General features: G+C 45.9%; 1 protein-coding gene across 4 annotated transcripts in view; it reads left to right on the top strand.

Annotated features, from left to right (window-relative positions):
* GFRA1 (GDNF family receptor alpha 1) overlaps positions 1–21074 on the top strand; it is a 211867-nt gene extending 190793 nt beyond the window's left edge. For all 4 annotated transcript variants that reach the window (XM_047826290.1, XM_047826286.1, XM_047826289.1 and 1 more), the window contains 2 exons: positions 17626–17679; positions 18809–21074. In XM_047826290.1, coding sequence (XP_047682246.1) covers positions 17626–17679; positions 18809–18964 — 210 coding nt within the window. In that variant the 3' untranslated portion in view covers positions 18965–21074. The remainder of the gene's footprint in view (positions 1–17625; positions 17680–18808) is intronic.
* Positions 21075–21665: the final 591 nt, after the last annotated feature.

The following is a 21665-nucleotide window of genomic DNA, read 5'->3' as shown; positions in this document are numbered from 1 at the left end:
CCAGAGTGGGGCTGTCTGCCAGGGGCCATTGCCACGTCTCTCTAACCAGCTGCTGACATTGGGAAGAGGGGACACACCTGTAAACAGGAAACAGTCTTAGTGGCAGGAAAGATAGTGTTTTGAGAACCAGCCCCACCTCTTCGCCTCCGAGACCAGGACTTTGAGTCTTTCCCATATCTGCGTTCTGCCTGTATGTTAGTTGCTTAATATTTATGTTTAAACTAGATATGCTTACTTCTATCAACACTGTCATTTTTAGACTCATCCGAAGCTGTTAACGTATCTGAAATATATGCAAATCAGTGTGCTCATCTTCTATAATCGTAAATATTAAAATTAAACAATACAGAGTGTTTGTAATGCCACCTAAATAGTGTCATATACACCAGTGGTCTCCCAGACCCTACTTGGAGAAACATGATAAACCATGTAATGTGACAGAACCCAGAACTATTTGCTTTGATAACATGCATCGCCTCCTTTTTTACGGTTGGGTATTAATAAAGCAAATGTGCATAAGCTCTTCCCATGAGTCGAGTACTTTCCTCAGCACATTATATGTATATACAGTCACTCAGTCCCCACAGTAACTTCATGAGGTCAGTACTGTTGTTCCCATTTTTTCAGACAAGAAGCCTGAGACACAGAGAGACTTGAGCAGGAGAGGAGAAATGGAAAGGTAGCACCTTCCCCTTCTGTGTGTTTTAAATGGCTACACTACATTACCTAAATCACTGCACTTTACCTCTTTGTTTCCGGATAACATTATTCACTCGGTATAGATTAAAATCAGTTCCTAGATTCTTGTTGAACATCTGGCAGATGGAGATGCCAGACTGGCTCATAAACTGGCATAAAGAAAGGAAATGACACCTATCCTGACACCAACTGGTGTCCCTAGAGCAACTCAATTCGGACGCTGGCTCTCGGAGTCAGCACAGACTCCAGAGGTTAAAGGGCACAGCCCCCAACAAGACTGCCCTTACTTCATATGCCAGCCATGCTTCAGGGATCCCCAGGCCACCTGCACTTCTGACCGACCAGCCACACATTCAGGGGTTCCCATGACTCCTCAGGTTCAATTCACTAGAACGACTCAGAACTCAGAAAAGCACTATTACTGATGATTACAGTTTTATTATAAAGGATACAAAGCAGGACTGGCCAAATGCCGAGATACGTAGGCTGAGGTCTGGGAGAGTCTCCAAAAAGAGAACTTTCGCGCTTTTCCCTACGGGATCAAACACATCACCCTCCCAGGGCACTGATGCATTCACCACCCAGGAAGCTCCACGGGGTTTCAGGGACCAGAGTTTTAATTGGGGTTTCATTACATAGGCATGATTGATTGAGCCATTGGACATGTGATTGAATGCAGTCTTCTGCCCCTCTCTGGTCCCTGGAGGTCGGCAGGTTGGACTGACCTCACGTGATTCAAAGCCCCAACCTAGTTGGTCTTTCTGGTGACCAGCCCCCGTTCTGAGTCATCTCATTACCATAAACTCAGGGGTGATCCACAGGGCTCAATGAATACCAAAGATCCTCCCGTCACTCAAGAACTTCCAGGAATGTAAAGGTTATCTCCCAGAAACCAGGAGCAAAAGCTAGTCAGATTCTAATTTTAATTCTGGGGCCAAACAGTGAAACTCCTCACAAGAAAGCTGGAGTCGAAATTTTGAACGTGGGCTCAGTTCACCACTTACCAGCCGTGAATCCTTGGGAAAACTACTTAGCCTCTTTGTGTCAACTGCCTCATCCATGAAATGGGGATGATGGTGGTAGAGCCTTCTGGGATGTTACAAGGATTCAATGTGATCCCACCCGTGAGGTGCGCTTGGTGTACCGCCGAGCTCTGAGGAGGTGCTGGTCGAGTCTTTCTCATCTGTGAGCTTTGTGTAGCTTCTAGCACTTGGATCTTCCTGGTCCCCTCTGTCCCATCTTCTGGGGCAGTGCCCTGAAGGGCCAGGCTGGGTTTTGCATTGCTTTATGGGTCCTATTTTCAGTGGTTTTTCTGGGCTTGGTAGCCTGTAAGGCTTTGCCACCTGTGCAGCAGGCTTATTAAGGATAAGAGAAGGTGAGTCCTTGTCAAAGTGGTGCTTTTGAAATGTAATTTAGATTCAGATGCTTCTTCATGGGAAACCGCTTGCTTCCTTGGAATTCTTTGCAGAGGGTGGGCTGCTCGCCTCTATGCCAATCTTGCAAATTTCGATAAGGATTGTTTGGTGATCTCTTGGCTGTGAATTGAACAGCTCCCCCAGGTCAGGCTTGCTCAACCTTGGCCTATTGACATTTTGGTCTCTCAGTTCTTTGTCGTGGGGAGGGTGGGGGCTGTCCTGTGCCTTGTAGGGTGTTTAGGAGCACCCTTGGCCTTCATCTTCTAGATGCCAGTAGCACCTTTCCCTAATTGTGACAACCGAAAATGTTCCCGGGCATGGCCAAAGTCCCTTGGAGGGCAAAACCGTCCCTGAGGGAGGACCACTGTCCAGGAAATGAGGGCTGCCTCAAAGCCCCCCTTTCCTTTTGACCACAAGGGAAATGGAGGTGTTGGAGAGTCTTCTCAGGTTTCTCTGCGTGATAAGCAACATAGGGGAATGGAAGAGCGGAGAGCCACATTGGACCAAATCTTTCCTGGGTAGTCCAGGCATGAACAATGAAAAGGGGCTGCCGTTGCCACCAAAGTCCCATGCTTGGACATTTAAGCTAATTTGCCCGAGGAAACGCTGCCCTCGGGGTGGGACCTGAGGATACTATCAGAGGTAGCATTAACTGAGGCTCTTGACCCGGGTCTCACCATCCAAGGACCATGACCTTTAGGGCCCCGCACCCTCACATTCTTCTGTGGAATGTTTTTCACCCACCCAGCGTGCTGGACGAGTGACCCACAGGTGACATTTCAAAGGAGACTTTTGCCGGACCACCGGAGTGGGTGGCAGCGTTTATATGTAACCCCCATCAGGCTTCCCGTGTGGACTTTGAGCAGGGGGGAGCTCCAGGAAGGGTGATAACAGAGCAGGATCCAGATCAGACCGCCAATGCCAGACTCGTCGCCACTGAGCCCTCAGCACGTGTGCTGAATCCCAATGACTGTGGCAGCACCGATGCCATTTCCTGAGCCTTTTGTTTAAGAAAATGACCTTGGTGCTGCATGTTATTTGTGGTATTTGGTTTATGATCTGTGTGACGTTTCTACCATTTCTGCATATCGCGGAGTGTTTGCTAGCACCTACTGTTGTTTCGGTCTCATAAAACAAAAGAAAAAAAAAAACCCAAATCTTGGCTACACCTAGCGTTTCCTCTGCATAATGCTCTCCTGCTTGGAGTGAGTTTATTTCCCCTGCTCTGGGAGAAACGAGCCGTGAGGAGTGTCTTCCCTTAGCAGAAGTGCTAAGCCTCCGGGCCTCCCACCCAGGCTGCTCCTGGGCTCCCCCAGAAGCCTCCCTGCAGAGCTGTGGACCAGGCGGCCAAGGGGCCTAGGGGCCTGCATGATGGGCCCAGCTACTCCCAGCATGAAGAGGCTGCCAGTGGGCTCCTGGGATTTAATCTGCCCGGCTCTGGCTGCCAGCTGATGAGCTCAGAGGGAAGCTGCCTCCCAGGATCCACCCACGTTCGCCCTGGGAGGAAGGAGTCTGTTGTAAAAACAGTTTTCGAAAGAACTGCTTATAGAGCATTTTCCAAGCCCCTTCATCCAGGAGAGTGCCTGAATTCCAAACTCAGAAATTGGGTACTACTCCTTTAAGGCAGCATGCTGAAGCACACCTTCAGTTGTGTATTCAAACCCTATCGGACATGGAAGCCTGCAGCCTATAACTGGTAGCAAAAAAACCAGGAATCTCATCTCGGGGGGCAGGCTTCCTGGTAGGTGGGTGGCCGGTGTGCACATCACCCGCACCGCAGGGGTGGTGGCACACGTTGTATCAGCACGATTCGGCCACCCAAACAAAGCACCACAGACTGGGGCGGGGTGTGGGGGGGGCTTTCGCAACTGAAATTTCTTCCTCACGGTTCTAGAGGCCGGAAATCCAAGATCAAGGCTTGGGTTCTCCTGAGGTCATCTCCATGGCTTTGCACATGGCTGTGTTCTCACCATGTCTTTGCAGTGACTTTGCCTGTGTGTACGTGTCCTTGGTGTCCCTCTGCGTGTCCACATCTCCTCTTCTTATAAGAACACCAGTTAGGGTGCAGGGAGCCTGGGTGACTCAGTCTGTGAAGCATCCAACCATCAGTTTCAGCTCAGGTTGTGATCTTGTGGTTTGCAGGTTCGTGGGTTTGAGCCAAGCGTAGGGCTCCATGCTGATGGTGCGGAGCCCGCTTGGGACTCTCTCTCTCCCTCTCTCTCTGCCTCTCTCCTGCTTGCTCTCTCTCTCTCTCAATAAATAAATAAACTTAAGAAAAAAAAAAAGGAACACCAGTTCCAGTGGCGTGGGGCCCACCCTAACAACTTCACTATAACTTAACCACCTCTTTAAAGACCTGTCTCCAAATACAGTCACATTCTGAGGACCTGGGGAGTAGGGATTCGACATACAAATTTTGGGGGGACCCCATTCATCCATAACATATGTCTGAGGGGAGGTACTTGATAACTAAATATTTGACATTAAAAAAATCTCACTTATGGGGTGAATTTAAGCAGAAAAAAATTACTCTTGCCACAGGTCTTCCCACAGTGCACTGGGTTCTGCTAAGTATCTCTTGTGTATAGCCTTTGAACGTGAGAGACTCGCTCTCGGCTGGTCCTGTGATGGAAAGAACATGGGAAGGTCCCTCCCTTGGGCTGCCCCGGCCAGCCTGCACACACCTGCTCTCTGCTTTGCGTGGAGCTCTGGCTATCACTCGTGAGCTTCCACAAATTTAATTCAAGCAATGACTTTTTGTGATTGGCACATTTGCATTGTAGCAAACGTTGGTTCAACATATTGTTGGAATACACAATACTGTAATTTAAGATTATTTTATCAGCAGTAAAGGGTTTTATAATTCATTTAAAAAGTTGTAATGGGCTTGAGCATCTTCAGTGGAGTTTAATAATATAGCGTTTTATAGCTGGCTGTAAAACTTCAGATTACGGTTTTAGCAATTGTGCAATTCTATTTTATAGTTTAATAATTGTTCAAATGAAGGAGAGTATAACGTTCCTAAAAACCAATTTAATGACTTAGAAAAATAGCCTTTATCAAAATCTAATGTACACCTTTAATGAACCCAGATGTCACCTTTTCAACAAAGGCAGATCATGGCATCTATTTTTCTCAACCACAAAACCCTCCAAATTAAGCGCACCCAGTGTAGTATCTCCAAGTTATAGTTTTCTCTTTTTTAAAAAATATTTTATCCCTAATCTCCGATAGCCAGAATAAGCCTATTTGCCAAGCACAAGGTGGATGGCAGCTAGGCCAGAAGAGCTTCCGCAGGAACAGGGAGTAAATTGGTTCTCTCTTTAGAAGGTTCTTTGTTTTACAGATGACCCCTTCATCACACTGCTTCAACCGCAGCTGCTAACTTTAATAAAGTCCCTTATTAATGCCTTCAGATAGCCCATAGTTAACCATTCTGTGAGTGAGTGGCAAAATGGGGAACCCTACATTATAATATAATTGTATACTATTATTACGAGCGATAAAAGTGTTAGCACATAGCATTGGGCAAAAGGCATTAATTCATGCTGTCATTGGAATTACAGTTCACGTTGTTATATTTTGGGATTTTCCTGGGTTATATTCTCAGACAGCTAAAATCAATAAAAGAGTAGGCTCTACACAAACACGGTTACCATGGAATACGCTTTGGCAACATGGACCCAGGACCCTTGGGTGCAGTGATTCTTGGGTGAACCAGCTCTGGTTCAGAGCCGTGTTGCAGTTACGGTGAAGTGGCAACAGCCAGAGGAAGTCCATGTGGCTGGGCTCCTTCCTGGCTGGGGTGCAGTCCATGAGCTTGGGGCTCACGGGCCATTTCCGCTTTGTGTTATTAACAGCGGTGGCTGTGATGCGAATGGCAGGGAGGCAGACCCTGAACTGTCCACCAGATAAGTAAGCAGGAGAGAGGTCCCCAGCAGTGGTAGACTCTCTTGCATCACCCTGAAATGATGGGGGCCTCCTTTTCCCTGCTTCCCACTCTGTTCTCTAGCAGCCCCACCCTTCGTTGTCAGCTCCAGAAAGCTTCTAGCTGAAAGTTGGTGCTGCTTGGGAACAACTTAAGGCTGCCTGTCCCAGAAGCATCTGAGTATTCTCTCCCAGATCACAGCCACCTCAGCAAGGATACCACAGGCGGCAGGCATTCTTGCCTTCCCGAGGCAGGCCCTTGCTCCAGGCGTCAGCTGTTGTCTGTACCTATTCCTGCCCTGGCACATGGTGCCCCCTAGGTTACAACGAGGTTGGGGGGGGGGGTGGGTAGTAGCCCTTAGTGATTCTGAAGTCCCATGAAGAGCACAGGCATCGTTCAGTTTACTCCAAAACCAAGCTCGCTTTGAGATAATGTAGCTCAAGCGTTGAGTGTGCCCATGCTTGACAAGGGATCATGCAGACAATAGGCCTATAGAAGTATGGTTAGTTCTCAAAGTTGCTTTTTTTCTCTGTTTGTAAGAAAAAGAGGTTGTGCTTAAGAATAAACGACGCTGAAGGGCCAGGCTTCTTGCTAAAGTAGAATCAAACCTTTCTGTGGATTTCAATAGAGAGCAATTTCACGTCCTTAATCCTTGGATTCATCGTCTGTAATATGGGAATAATGAGCACCTACTGCCTAGGAGGGTTGTAATAATTAAACAAATGAAAATTCTCCAGCGTAGTAACGGAGCCTCCAGTTCAGCACAGTAACTGTTTTTTATCATCATTTGATCCTCCTGGTTGGTGAGTGCTGAGCACGAGACGGAAGGAGCCTGTACTAAGGGGACAATTGGTGACCTTTACCCCCAGATTTTTCAGGGACATGAACTTGGGCATCATACAGGGTATGTACCCTGCAAAAGTGAGCCAGCCTCAAGTTGAACTATTTTTTAAGTCTTTTTTTTTAATGTTTTATTTATTTGAGAGAGATTGAGAGAGAGAGAGAGAGAGAGAGAGAGAGAGAGAGAGAGTACAGCACGAGCAGGGGAGGGACAGAGAGAGAGACACAGAATCCGAAGCAGCTCTAGTCTCTGAGCTGTCAGCACAGAGCCCGATGCGGGGCACGGACTCACCAGCAGTGAGGTCATGACCTGAGCTGAAGTCGGACACTTAACTGCCTGAGCCACCCAGGTGCCCCGACTTGAACCAATTTTTTATGATCACCCACTTATGATACCTTCTCCTACTGCTTTTGTCAAAAAGGGGGGCTAATAACTTAAAGATGGGGATGAGAAGACTAGGCCCCCTCAAGGTGTTCTAGGAAGAGCCATTAGGCCACTTGCACCTGCGGTTTAGAGGGCAGTGAGGCTGGCCCATCAGAGGGACAGTAATTCAGCAGTTGGACAATTGCTTAACCCAATTGCCGGATAATAAACATGCTTAATAAAAAGGAATAGGACGTCTGCACCATCTTGGCCATAAATATGCTCTCTTGTTCTGGGTAACCTATGAGAATACCTCTGAGTACACTTAGATCACATACTATAAATAAATCCAATTTCTTGTATCCCCTGCTGACCTCTTATCCTTAGGACCTCTAACCAACCATACCTCCCTGATAATAGGCTCTGCCTTGTGTTTGAGCCGTGGAGCTCATGCGCGGGAGGAAAATGGCTCCGGTTCTCCTGTGAGGTTCAACAGAAGGCTCCCCTCCCTTGGACCCCTCCTGTTCAAAGCGCGAGAGGAGTCACAGCATGGACAGGGCTGTCTGGGAAGGAAGCTCCGGGTGGTGGGCACTGAGTAGACACTGCAGTTTTCCCCAGGTGGCTGATGCTGTCCTCTCCTAGGCAGCATGCGTGACCCCAGGCTTATTATTGCTTCCCTGGGCCCCTTCTCGGCTGTCAGCGGGATAAGAAGAACTACTTCTATGGGTGATCTGGGGGTTATGGGAGATCATGTGTGCTGTGCCTGGCGTGGAGTCCATATGCATGGGTTTTGGAGTCAAGGGGACTGAAGTCAGACAGATGACATCTCCATGCAGACACCCCAGGCTGCAGAAACTCGGCGAGTCCCAGCCTCTCAGAAGCCTCGTTTTCGGATCCATGCAAAGGGGTAGAGCCCCCCTCAGAAAGTCATGTGAGCGATTGGGAGTGTTCAGTGAAGCACAGATGGGGTCATTATCGGAGGGGGCCGTCATGAATGGTAACTGTCACGGTATCACTCTTGGTCTCCTTGGTTTTCCTCAATTATCTGTTTTGCTCCGTGTGCGAAGAGCACGTTTTTCTCTCAAGTTTTTAAAATTTTTGCTTTCACCTGGTTTTCCACAGCGCCCAGGGTACTCCATTTTCTGAACAGAGGGTGAACTAAAGCCCAGGGTCGGTTATGTCTGCAGACCACGGCGTTTTATATCAAACCTTAGTTACCACCATAAGTCACAGATCCATTACGGGGCCGCGCTCAGCTGCACATAAATGCACAGGAGAATGAGAGGCTTAATAAATATTATCTGATGGCTATGAGGATGCGCGTCTGATGAGACAGACTTCATGCACTTCTCATCAGAGACCACAATGAATCTTTGCCCTTGCACATTTGCATTTCCGACCGCGCATCTGAGAAAACAAATGTTTCGTTTTAGGGCCATCCGCCTAGTTGCCTTTATACCCTTCTCTCTTGAATGTTCGCTGTACAAAACGCCTCCCCTACCCCAAACCAAAATGTCTTTCACACATTGTTTGGCATCGTCTGACTGTTAATTGGGCATACTCTTCTAAAATACAGGTCATAATTGCTTCTTGTCTGAATATTTTACTAATTAAACAAGTTAACCATGAAGGAAAACACAGTTCTCTGGTGTAGTTTGCAACCTGTGTTTTGCCCCGACTTAGGGGAGAGCAAAATGGATGCAAGATGATCCTGTGAAGTATGGACAGAGGAAAGGCCAGCTCGAGTGCCATGGGAAGCTCCCTGCCTTAGACGGTGTCTGCACCCAGCGCTACTGGCCATCTTGCCATTAGTGTTGAATTACAAGTGCAGGGCTGCAGGAATCCTTTTTATGGCATGCTGGAGACTGACGGACAAGCCCGAGGGACTGCTTAGCTAATGGAGGACTGTTGATGTATCCTGCTGGACTGTATCTCTTTCACTGCATTCATTTTTTAAATCCAAGGGATCACAGAAGACCATAAGCCAGTTCTAGTCACTATCATGTTCGCAAGCCAAATTAGCTTCAGCTTTTGCATTTCTCCAGCCCCTGCCCCAATCCAAGAGCACTAGCCTAGACACAGAGAGGCTAAAGTAATCATCAACAGCAACCTGAGGTTTTCAAGGACTTCCACCTTCACATTTGATTCTCAGAATAACTCTGCGAGGCAAGCAGCAGGGTAGGGATTATTGTAATTAAAGCTGATGGTTGAAAAGCCAAGGCTAGGACCTTCCTAAGCTGTGTTCATTGTATCATACTTTATCAGTCAAGCCGGTACCAGGAAGCAAGTTCTAAGCCATAGCAGAAGTTCTTTTAACTGACCCTCATGTAACCAACTCCTCAGAAGCCAACCTTTCCATTCTCTTGTGAACATCTAATGCCCAAGGCGGACTGCATGCCCCAAGCTGGTGGCCTCTGTCCTCCTGCCCACCTCTGCCCTTGCTCTCTCTCTAGTTGAGAGACAGGCTTAAAAGAGTCAGGCATGTTTGTTCTCAAGCCTTTTTGTGTTCTTTTATTTGTATTTTGCTTACATAATTTAATTCAGTATTCCATGAAGGATTGAAATTGAAGCACAAAAGAAAGTATAGTTGTTTCCATGAAAACTAAGTGGAATACCTTGAAAGAGCCAAATCCTTTTTTTAAAAGAAATGCCTTTGGATTAGGTGTGGGTGAGACAAAATTATAAAAGACGGAGAAAAATCACAAAAATGTAAAAAGATTCTGCACTGAGATTCCTCTGCAGGTAGCAAACAAATGTCACTACCGTTTTAAAGAAACTGAAACTGGAAATTGTAGACCATGAACAATTCTAAGTGTAGCTTATGCAGAACATAAGCCAGGGAACTCTAATAAACTCTTTCTTTAGAAAGCTTTTCCCCCCCTAAGTATGTATGTATATATGTATGTATGTATGTACGTATGTATTTTGAGAGGAAGGGGGAGAGAGAGAACATGCACATGTCACAGAGGGAGGGACAGAGAGAGCAGAGAGAGAGAGAATCCCAAGCAGGCTCCATGCTGTCAGCATAGAGCCCAACACAGGGCTCAATCCTATGACTGTGAGATCATGACCTGAGCCAAGACCAAGAGTTGGATGTTTAACTGACTGAGCCACCCAGGCGCCCCTAAAAAGCTTTTTTAAAGAAGGTGGCCTTGGTCATGTATCCAAAAATCAATAAATGAGGGACATTTAGATTTGAAGTTAGAATATTTGATATAATACATACAATGAAATATACAGCCTCAAAAAAGAAGGAAATCCTGCAATATGCAACATGATGGATGAATCTGAAGGACATTATACTGAGTGAAATAAGCCAGTCACAGAAAGACAAACACTGTAGGATTCCACTTATGTAAAATATCTAAAATACTCAAACTCATGGAAACAAGTTTGCTGATTGGAGTTCCCTGGCTTATGGTCTGCGTAAGCTACACCTAGAATTAGTTCCTGGTCTACAATTTTCCAGTTTCAGTTTCTTTAAAACGGTAGTGACATTTGTTTGCTACCTGCAGAGGAATCTCAGTGCAGAATCTTTTTACATTTTTGTGATTTTTCTCCGTCTTTTATAATTTTGTCTCACCCACACCTAATCCAAAGGCATTTCTTTAAAAAAAAAAAAAGGATTTGGCTCTCAAGGTATTCCACTTAGTTTTCATGGAAACAACTATGGTTTGTTCTGTGCTTCTATTTCAATCCTTCATGGAATACTGAATTAAATCATGGTGGTTGCCAGAGGCTGGGGGAGGGTGAAACAGGAAGTTGTTGTTCCGTGGGTATACGGTTTCAGTTCTGCAAGATGAAAAGGTTCTCGAGATCTGCTGTACAACGTTGTGCCTGTATTGTGCACTTTAAATTTGTTAAGAGAATCGATCTCATCTTAAGTGTTCTTCTCACAAATTTTTAAAAAAGGAACTTTGAAATAAAGTTTTATACAAGTGTGTAATTTTTGAGTAGTTTAATGATTTTGCCCTTAACTTAATTTCTCATTTATCCAATAATCTATGGGCACAGTCCCCAGACCTGTCAGGTAAGAGGGTTTCTACTCTAGGCTTGGCCCCTGAGCTTAACCTAAATTGGACAGTTAAACTTGGAACGCCCCACGAGTGCCAGGAACCCAAGACTTGCTAGACTCTAGAACATGAATCCACGTCTCATTCAAGGTCAAGACGCACCCCCACACCCACACACAGACACACACACATAAACCCTCAATCTGGCCTCATTTCAGTTCACTGCACTGATTTTGGAGGCCTTGTCTGTACAGCCCAACCAACTAGGATCTGAGCCTGCCCTTCTTCTGGGTAAGGAAGCATGACTTCAGGCCTCCAAAGCCTTTTCCCCACCCCCATCTTCCAACCAGGCTCAACCTGCCCAGAGCATACCAGACTAATGAAACTTGGCACCCAGTGGGCCTTCTGAAACCTATGCTAAGTGAAATATCTTTATAAGGTTTTCTTGGAACTTAAAGTAATGAAAGCCTTCTGGCTGAGGTTCAGTTCAGTGTCTTGCGGGTAGCGAGTAGAAAAGCCTCCCAAGGATTATCATCACTCCTTAGAAGGACGCTTGCCCTATCTCACCCCTGCCCTCCTCACAGCCCCTCAGACCCTCCCCAACCCGTGTCAGGGTCCACGGGGCTGGCAAAAATCAGCTTGGAAAGGAAATGGATCCCTTCCCTGTGGAGCGCGGGCATTAGAAGACAAGCATCCAAACCCAGGGGCTCAGAGCAGGTCTTATTTATGTGTCCGCTTGTTTTATGCAGCTGACTTTACTGCACATTATTCAGACCAGTGGTGGCAAGCGGTTGTTACCAAGTTTGTCGGAAAAGCAAATCAGTAGGAAGGTGAGTTTCAAAATAGTCAGTGGCAGGGATTTTGGAAAGTCTGGCCGACAGCTTGTGACCAGACCAGCAGTTAAAACCTCCCCAGGCTCCCCCAAATCCAACAGGCAAAATCCAAAAAGCGGAAAAGACTATGCTACAACAGAGCACTGGACAGACTGCCATTACTTAGCTTGGATTCACTTCACAGGCAGCTTCTTTTGTCTTTTTTGTGTAGAGATTAATTTGGACGAGTGTATATCAAGGACGCAATAGAGTTGCCGCCTAGTAAGTACTGCCCGTGAAAGTCAGAAGAGTCTGGTTTTTTTTTTTAATGCAATGTAACAATGCAGACTCTAACCTTCAGAATTATGTGCACACCTTCTTCCTATGTTTTGTCCTACTTGAAGACATAAGACGTGTAGATTTAAATTGAGAAATGGCCATTTCAGGAGGAACTCGTGCAATGGTTTCCCCTAGCAAAGGACCAATTTATGCTGCAGAAGAGACTCATATGCTAATAAACTGGTATTGACAAGTGTGATAGATGCAGCTAGGTACTTAGTGAGTGCTGGAGAGCAAAGTTGATTGCATTTTACAGTCTGTGTATTTCTCTGTTTATTGCTTGTATTCTGTCATTAAGCAAACAGGTTCCTAATATAGCGAATCTCTCTAATCAGTAAAGCAAGGGAGAAAAGAACCAGAAGCATCATTAATTATGACCATTTGGCTGCAGCCTGGACAGTCTGTTGCTATTGGATTGGGCAACTTCCTCTGGTTTTATTTTCTGGGGGTAAAGCAGAAACTGGCTCTCCTTATGCGTGGAGGAGAGCAGAGAAATGTTCCATGCCCTGCTGGCTGACAGCTGCCTAAAAACCTGAGATGAAACACTGGCTTCTCTACAGAAACAGAGTCCTGGGGCAGCAAAGGCCAGGCTCCGAGTCGGTGTGCTTTTAAGTCTCTGATTCCATAAACAGAGCAAGTGTGCTGCTCCAAAGCCTGCCTTGTCCCCCGGGCTCCGGGAGAGCCTCCTGTGGACAGAGCTCGAGTGTGCGTGCAGTGGCCGAGGGGTGGGGCCGGACTGGGGATGCGAGTGGCCTGAGTGTCTGTGCGTTCTGGACAGGAAGGACGTTGGCACCATGGCAGGCTTTCCAAATGCTAACCACTGGGATGAAAAGCCAAAGCGTCATCATCGTTCTGACTCCAGGTAACAGAGGTTAACAACATCTAATGCATTTATTAACCCTCTGGTGCCAGGGACTGGCGAGGTCTGGCCCCACAATTACGGTGCCGTGGAAATTCTATTATCTGACGTGCCTGGACTAGTGGATCACTGCCAGTGACGGTTTTATAACACGGCTGGAGGGACAAGGCTTATGAAGTGCCCAAATACAAGTTCCCTAGTTTTCCAAGGCTCCTGGGCCGGACACAGTCTTCTCCAGTATCCCTTTCATCTCCCTCTTCTGGAGATGAAAACCCTGTGGTACTGTATTTTAGTAGCGCTGTTTTCCCTCAACTCAGAGTCAGGTGACTTCCTCCATAACTGCGAAAGTACAAGTTAGCTGCAAAGAGGCACTCTTTCATAAAAGAGATTAAGTAATTCATTTTTCAACATGCTGTGGCAGTGGTTAAAATTGGCTTTCAGAAAAATGAAATCCACTCTCCTCTTCTTTATCCTTCTCCCTTTTTGAAAGAGATGCCGTATCGTAAAGCCACACCGTAAGTTTTGGCGTCCAGATAGGTCCGGGCTGGCCATGCTGTGTGTAGGGTCCCTGCGGATGCTGTTGATGAGCAGGGCTGCTGGGCCCACAGACAGGACCTTGAGCCAGCACTTCCAGGATTACACCCTTATTTTTATCAGTTCAGAACTCAGCAGTAAAATGTACTCTTCTTAAGTAAGTTTCTAACTTATCTCATACCTTAAAAGGTCTCAGACGTTTTGTTGTGTGTTTCGTTTTTTGTTGGTTTTTTTTTTTTTCCTGGTTTTTAAAACTTTTCCTGGGACCATCCCAGTTTTTAGCACCTGAGACACAATGTTTAAAGTCTGTAAGCACTTTTTGCAATAGTGGGAGGTGGGAGCCACCCTTTAATTTTTGTTTGTATTTATCATACCCGACGAGCGAGACAATGATAGCTTAATGATGTTTCCAAAAATGCCCAGGGTAACAGCCTTTAAAGTGTGGAAATCATAGGTTGCTCAGGCTTCTAAAATGGGCCTTAGGAGCTGGATTTTAAGTGGACTCCGGATTTGCTTATCAGATTTCTAAGATAAGATTGGATACAGAACTCGCAAGCATGCAGCGAGCTGGACGTACACGGGTCTAAACTCCCAGGCTCCGCCCCCTCCATCTGCAGCCTACTAACCCTTAAAGGCACCAGGTACCCAGCGTGGCAATGCTCCACGTGTACGTGATGTGGACAGTCCAGGCAGCAGACCCACTGTCCCTCATCTTGTAATATACACTTCAGGTTTGCTGTGCGATTGAAAAAAAAAGACAAACAAACCCTATGTCTACGTGTGATCTTTTGATTCTGTTACTCGGATGCCACCTGCTATTCCAATAATGGTAACATTTGTGCTTCACCTTGTAATCAGACTCCTAGACTTTCCTGCGGTCCACATGAGGTTCAGGTAGAACTCCAGGGCTGTTCAGCTCAGCCTCTGCAGTGCTGGGAGTATCCACCCATACCTCTCAGTGGGAAGCTTTGTTCATATACTATGTAAGCAGAGTATCTGAAGGCCTGTGTGGGTGCACTTCTAAGCCTCTGGAGTGCTAAGTCTTTCTGTGGGCTGGGTAGGTGCTTAACGGGAAAGAAGGCGTTTTCTCAGAGCATCTGCAGTGGTCTGGGTGCACATTATTACTTTCACTCTGAAGGTTACCCAGTTATGCCAACAAGAATGGTCTTCAAGGCAAGATAAGCTTTGAGATGCTCCCTCCACTTTCAGTGAAGTCAGTGGTGCTGCAGGGTGACCAGACCTCACGTTGACCTTTCCTTTAGATAGAGACCAACAAAATGTCCACTTTGGGAAAAGAAGAGCACAGAGGCTTCACAGACCTGGAGCTAGTCTGAATGCATTTTCCTGTGTGATTGAGCCGTTATCCCAGCTATTTCTAGATGTAAGGCAAGAGCCTGCAAACCTATAAGCCTGTATGCAGTGTGAAACCCTCAATGACGAGTGAAGGTCAGAAATCTATGTAGGCAGATCCAGAGTCCACCTATGAAAATCTGTCAAGACAGAAGACTTTTTCTTATCCATTGGCAGAAGTGCCTTTACGAAAACAGTACAGCCTTGGTTTGTGAGCATAATTCATTCCAGAAACATGCTTGCAATCCGAAGCACTCATACGTCAAAGCGAACTTCAAGAACCATTGGCTCAGTTGCGACCATGTGACATCGGCGTCATGTACTACTCGTACTGCAAGACATCGGTCACGTATCAGGTTAAAGTTTATTAGAAATGTTTGCTCGTCTTGTGGAACACTCGCAGAACAAGTTACTCGCAGTCCAAAGGTTTTACTGTACTTAATAACAATGGGCATTATGGTAGTATTTCAAGAGGTTCCTGAAATGACTACGTGTAGCTAATGGGCATCTCAGCGTGTATATATAATGAGTACAATGCTACTTAATGGTGCTAATCATACGGAACAAGGTAGGAAGGAGACCCACCTGACCCTCAGAACTTAGAGGGCTGTGGTTTTGGACACTGAGGCATAGTGTAGCTATGATACAGCACAGCAACAACTTGAAGGCATAATGTGTTCCAGACTAGAAGTCGGGCTGCTTTCTCTGTGCATTTTAGTGAACTTCTTAGTTATGCAAAGGCCCTTAGCAAGGGTTTGTGTCTTTTGTGGATTATGCACAGGCAAGGAAAAAAGAAAATGTGATGTTTTAAGACCATTTTGGTATCTGGGCACAATTCCAATCTTGAACAGAAATAAAACATGTAAAGTTCTGTACATTATTCTCTGCAGGTGACAGTGCAATGGACCAGATTTGCTATTACTACAGATTACAAGTAGGCTTTTGAGTAAGGTTCAATTGCTCTTTCAATTTCTCCTCTGATCTTCTTATATATAACATTTTGTGACCTTTGAACAGCCTGGGGATGCTTCACAGTGTCTTATTCTTGATGCCTGTTTAAAGGTTTCTATTTCATATTCACAGCTGGCATATGCAAATATAGGTAAAGATTATGATGCCTTTCAAGTAGCATTATGGTCAGTAAATTACTCCTTGGGTGAACGTGCCATCATCAGCCTAGCATGTCTTCAAGGAGTTGCAAAAGTCTTCCTGCAACAGGCAGCCCACCAGCATCATTCACTCAGAGCTGATTGCCCAGACACTGCTTGATTCAGGTGCGGTGCTTAACCACGGCCATCTTGTTGGCACATGAGCTCTCTGTCTTTGGTGCCAACAGATTCCTATTCTGGGGGAAGGGGGCATGGGAAGGGGTCTTCATTTGGATTTGGAGGCAGGTAGAACATGGAACATCAAGCATGCCAGGATTGCCTGGGAGAAACACTGTAATGGAAGAAAGAGCACATTTGCTTTCAAGAGTTTTAGACACCTGGTCTGTAGCCTGTCTCTACCAGTAAACTGCTCTGTGACCTTGGAACACTTAACTTCACTGCACTCTGTTTTCCTTTATAAAACAGAAGGGCTGTACTGGGTCAGCAGTTCTCATTGTAACTGAGTGCTGGAACGTTTCCTTCAACTCAGTTCTCTGGTGGAAGCTCAGTGGGGACTTTCTCCAGTGCAAGGCGACAGGGAGCTTAAATGCCTTCAGGGCTCAGCCCCCTCCCCACTGCCCTGGAAGCAGTTTTAGGAGTGCTGCATCGGGATCTGTGATGCCCTGCACTGTCCCTCCAGGGGACCCATCTCTAAGAGTCTCTGCCCTGTGCCGTCACTCGCAAGCAGTGAGCGGTTGACTCAACTAGAAAGCAGCCCTGGGAGCCCAGGGACTATACGCTTTTGTTTGTTGACTGAAGCGAAGAATAAACAAGTAGATAAGCTGTGGGGAGACGTATCTCTATATTACCAACGAATGGGAATTTTTATTGCCACGTTTTTCCCTCGAAGGCACATGCTGAAAATTAATTTTTAGAGATATAAATGGGTTCCCAGTATGAAGGACTTCAAAACTTTGCCTTAGTAACCTAGTCTTGTGCCGTTTCCACTAGGGGCCACAAGTAGCTAATGAGCCTTTGAAATGGGGCAGGTCTGAAATAGATGCGCTAGGTCAATCATACCCGATTTTGAAGACTTGGTATGAAAAAAAGATGTAAAGTATCCCATTAATAACTTTTTATATTGATTACGTGTTGAAATCATAATATATTGGGTCAAATAAGATGTATTATTACAGTTATCCTCACCTTTATCTCTTTACCTACGTGGTTACCGGAAAACTTTAAATTATATATAGGCTCAAAGTTGTGGCTCACATATTTCTGCCAATGGCCTTGCCCTAGAAAACTGACTGGATCATCAGTAATTGTTATTCCGTACTGTATATGAGTGATTTTATGTGTGTGTGTGTTTGTTTTTCTTCAGGCACAGAAGCTGAAATCCAATGTGTCGGGCAGCACGCACCTCTGTCTTTCTGATGTAAGTTCTGTTTCTCTCTGGGTCTCCCTGCCTTTCTAGAGACGGAGCCTTTGGGCCCCTGGTGATGATATAAAGGCGGGTGATGATGTCAAGGCTCAAAGGCAACAAGGTTTCAGGTCCAGAAAAAGATCTCTGGCACCTTCCATGTCCCTCTGGCCTTGGTGCCAAGTGCAGTCCGCGGATCCCAGGCCACAAAGTTAGGAGTAAGTGTGGCACCCAGGAGGGTCATCTCGGAGCTGGACCCAGCACGGATGCCGTCGTTCCGGTGCCCGGAGACTACGTGACCAGAGTCGCGTAAAATCAGCCGGCGTGGGACAAGACAGACAAAAAATCCCCCTGCTTATTCTGTGCACAGTCCCTTTGACCTCTGCAGCAACCCAGAGATGGCTCGGGCAGGCCACATTAGCAGGCCACATTACTCTCCCTGTTTTATAGATGAGACGAAGATTCTGTAGTGTGCCGATCGCTGGGATGTGGCATTCTGGGACTGAGTGGGTGCTGTGGTGGAGACGGAGTCATCCGTCTTGAGACAGCTGTGCTGACTGGGGCCAGAAAGCCTGAGTTCTGGTGTGGGCTTTCCACCTGACAATCAAGGCAGGCCCCTTTATCCGGAAAACCTAGGGTTGGGCGGGCAAATGGAGAGAAACGTTGCCGACTGCTCTGCCGGTCTCAAGGCACTTTGTGGCCCATCTCCACATGAACTGATATTTGCCTGGGCCAGTATCTTTTCTAAGCTGATTCTTCGTGCCCTTCTTCCACGCTGGGAAGGGCCCACGGCTACCAGAAGGAGAAGGTTCCATTTGCACAGCTACTGGCAGACCCAGGAGGCAGGAGTGAATGAAAGCTCCGCGCTGTCCCACAAGATTTCATTAATCCATAGCAGAGGGTCAAGAAGCAGGTGTTGTCCGTTTTATCCTAAGGCATCCGATTCTAACCCAGATTCAGGATTCCTTCCTGAGTACAAGTCAGTGAATGGAAGTCTCTGTATGTGGTAACACCTTGGATCAGCTTTAGTGAGTGGTGCAGCCAGTGGGAGGCAGGGGCGGGAAAGAGAAAGAGTGTGGTTTAAATATGCTGGGATGGAAGGAAGACACGTAGTGGGTGATAATGAAAATATTCTCTCTTACAGCGTGATTACGAAAAGAACGGCCTTGCTGGTGCTTCCAGCCACATAACCACAAAATCAATGGCTGCTCCTCCAACGTGTGGTCTGAGCCCGCTGCTGGTTCTGGTGGTAACCGCCCTGTCCACCTTTTTGTCTTTATCTTTGGCAGAAACATCGTAGCTGCATTTAAAAAAAAAAAAAACAACAACAATGCGGACATGTAAAAAGACAAAAACCAAGCTATCTGTTTCCTGTCCTCTTGTATATCTGAAATTCCAGTTTTAGGAGCTCAGTTGAGACCCTGGGAAAACAGTTTCATTCAACTGGAACTTTTTCTTTCTTTCTCTCTTTTCTTTTTTCTTTCTTCCTTTTTTTTTTTTTTTTTTTTTTAAGAAATCTTATGAACCTTAGGGCTTCTATGGGATACCTGATGCTGTGCTACATTCCAAATTCAAAAGGCTTTGGGGCAAGCTGTGTCGTAAAGGGGGAGTTTGTAAAGTTGGCTGTCTAACAAACTGGGCCCATGTTTTACATGATGATGTCGATGACTTTAACAATTTACCTCTGGCCGTTACTAGCAAGAGAAAGGAGTTAGTATTGCTAAAGAATCTTCCAGAGTCACGTAATGACTGGTTTCTAATGACATCATTTTAGCCTAACATGGGTGCAGGTTTTGGTGGGATTTTTTTTTTTTTTTGTCACAAAGCAAAGATCCTCATCAAGGGGATCTTGATGGACTTTGTGCAAACCAGTTTGCATCAATGTTCACCTTTTCTATATGTACTAACATTTTCCACATTGTGTACTACAAACAGTTCTACACTCTCCTACCAAACAAAAGACACCTGTTGCATCCAAACGTAGTGTCTGTCTTCTAGTCAGTGTGGCGGAGGGGAGTGGGGGGAAGCGAGTGTGCATGAACGTTTGCAGTACCTTGATTGTTGAACGACACTCTCCCAAGCCTTCCCTGAGCGAGAAGCCCTTTAACTAACAGGAGTCCAATATAGCCGATAATGTCACTCTAATACTCTTTACACGTATGAAGTTATATGTAGGAAAAAAAATTTTACTACCAAATGATTTCAACTATTGGCTTTCTATATTTTGAAAGTACTGATACTGTCTTCATTTTTTACTGATGATTTAATACAAAATACAGGGAGCTCGTTTCCCTCTCGTAAGTGGTGTTCGCTCCGATGCTAACTTCACGAAGACAGCTCTTCAAAAGCAGACTGGGACGAGTCTGTGCTTTAGCAGAAAGCTCTGCACCCCGTTACTGCGGACAGGCAGGAGGAAACAGAACAGCCAGGTGTTGTCCTTTATCATTTCTTGACATGCAAGCGTGCATTCCCGTGAGGAAACTGGTGGCCATTTGTCAATGCCCTGCAAAATCTGATGGCACCTGTGACAGTTGACACAATCCAGTACCTTGGTTTTCATGTGACTTGACAGAGACTGGTTTGGCTGGGACGGAGGGCAGGGACCTGCTGCCCTCTCTTCTGAAGCAGATCCTTGCCAGCCTACCCAGGTCTTTTCCTGAGGGTTGTCTTGACTCTCAATGGTGATGACCTCGCCGCTGGTTAGAGTGATTTGGTCTGAAGGTCATCAGGACCCTACTTGCATCTTGTTATGTTGTGTGTCCTCCATGACAGACTTTGGCAGACTGTGTGGGAAAGAAAGAAGGCTGTGGATCAGGAGGACCAATGATAGGTCTGTGGAGAAGAGTTGGCTGGTAAAGATATAAGGAACAGGACTCTGGATGCAAGGCATCTGGCTTGTACACTGCACATCATCTTCCATCATTCTCATCCTTAAACAAGTAGACCCTGAAGTGCACTTTCAAAGTCTGGTTGATGGCCACATTCCGAATCTGCAATGATCGAGTGCTAGGAGCCATGCTTCTCCAACACCGAGTAGAGAAGAGGAGATTCCACCTGAAGAGAGTGCTGGGAGCATTATCTCTCCCACATCAGTAGGGGGGCTGGAGGAGGAACTCAAGGTGCACAGTTCATACTGATCCCCTTTGCCCGCTGATGTTTGCCTTGTAAGAATTAATCAAATCACTGGGGTGGGAAATCTGTTCGATCCAAGATAAAGGCATAGTCTTTTAGCTCTTATTGGTGTTTGAAGTACATTTATATCCAAATGTTAATAAACATAAATGTATAATACCAAGTACTGAGTTTTTTCAGTTCAAACTGTTTTCAAGGGAAATTCATCAAACAGATTTGAGTCGTGAAAGGTTTCATAAAGACTGTGACTTTGAATAAACACGTTAAATGTGTCGAAATATTTGGAATTCCAGTCATCTATGAAAGCATATCTCTTACAGAGCGTATTTTTTTTAATTAAGGTATCTTTGTGTATCTACATTGGACTAATTGTATATGGGTCTGATTCTATGCGGTCTACTATAGAAAGCTATTGATTACTTCTGTGGTGAACTGTGGCAGCTGTAATTAGCTTCAGATGACCGAAGAGGAAGTGCGAGTTATCAGAGCTAACAAGGGTAGCCTTCAGTGAAGAACACGGGGATGTGCAACACATAAATTAAATTTTGGAAAGCCTCATCTATCACCAACAAAGATCTCATTTTTCTTCACAGAGAGAAGCATATTAGAGTTACCAAATTCTAAATTTGAAAATACATTGCTGACTCAATAAACAGGGGGAAAAGGATGTTCAATGACACCATGTTAGAGAGATTCTTACAAAATGCTGCCGAGCAAGTGTTTCTGCTGTCCGGTGTGATTCTCAGTTTAACACCGTGGACCTGAAACACCACCATCATTTGTCCCAGGACTAAAGCAGGCAAGTGACTCAAATCTTTGACTTCCTTGTGCAGTGCTGAAGCAAAAGTGATTACTTCCTGTCCCTCTGT

The sequence above is a fragment of the Prionailurus viverrinus genome, chromosome D2 (genome assembly GCF_022837055.1).
Source record: "Prionailurus viverrinus isolate Anna chromosome D2, UM_Priviv_1.0, whole genome shotgun sequence".
NCBI classification, from domain to species: Eukaryota; Metazoa; Chordata; class Mammalia; order Carnivora; family Felidae; genus Prionailurus; species Prionailurus viverrinus.
Note: the sequence above shows the minus strand (reverse complement) of the source record. Positions and strands in the feature narration are given on the sequence as shown.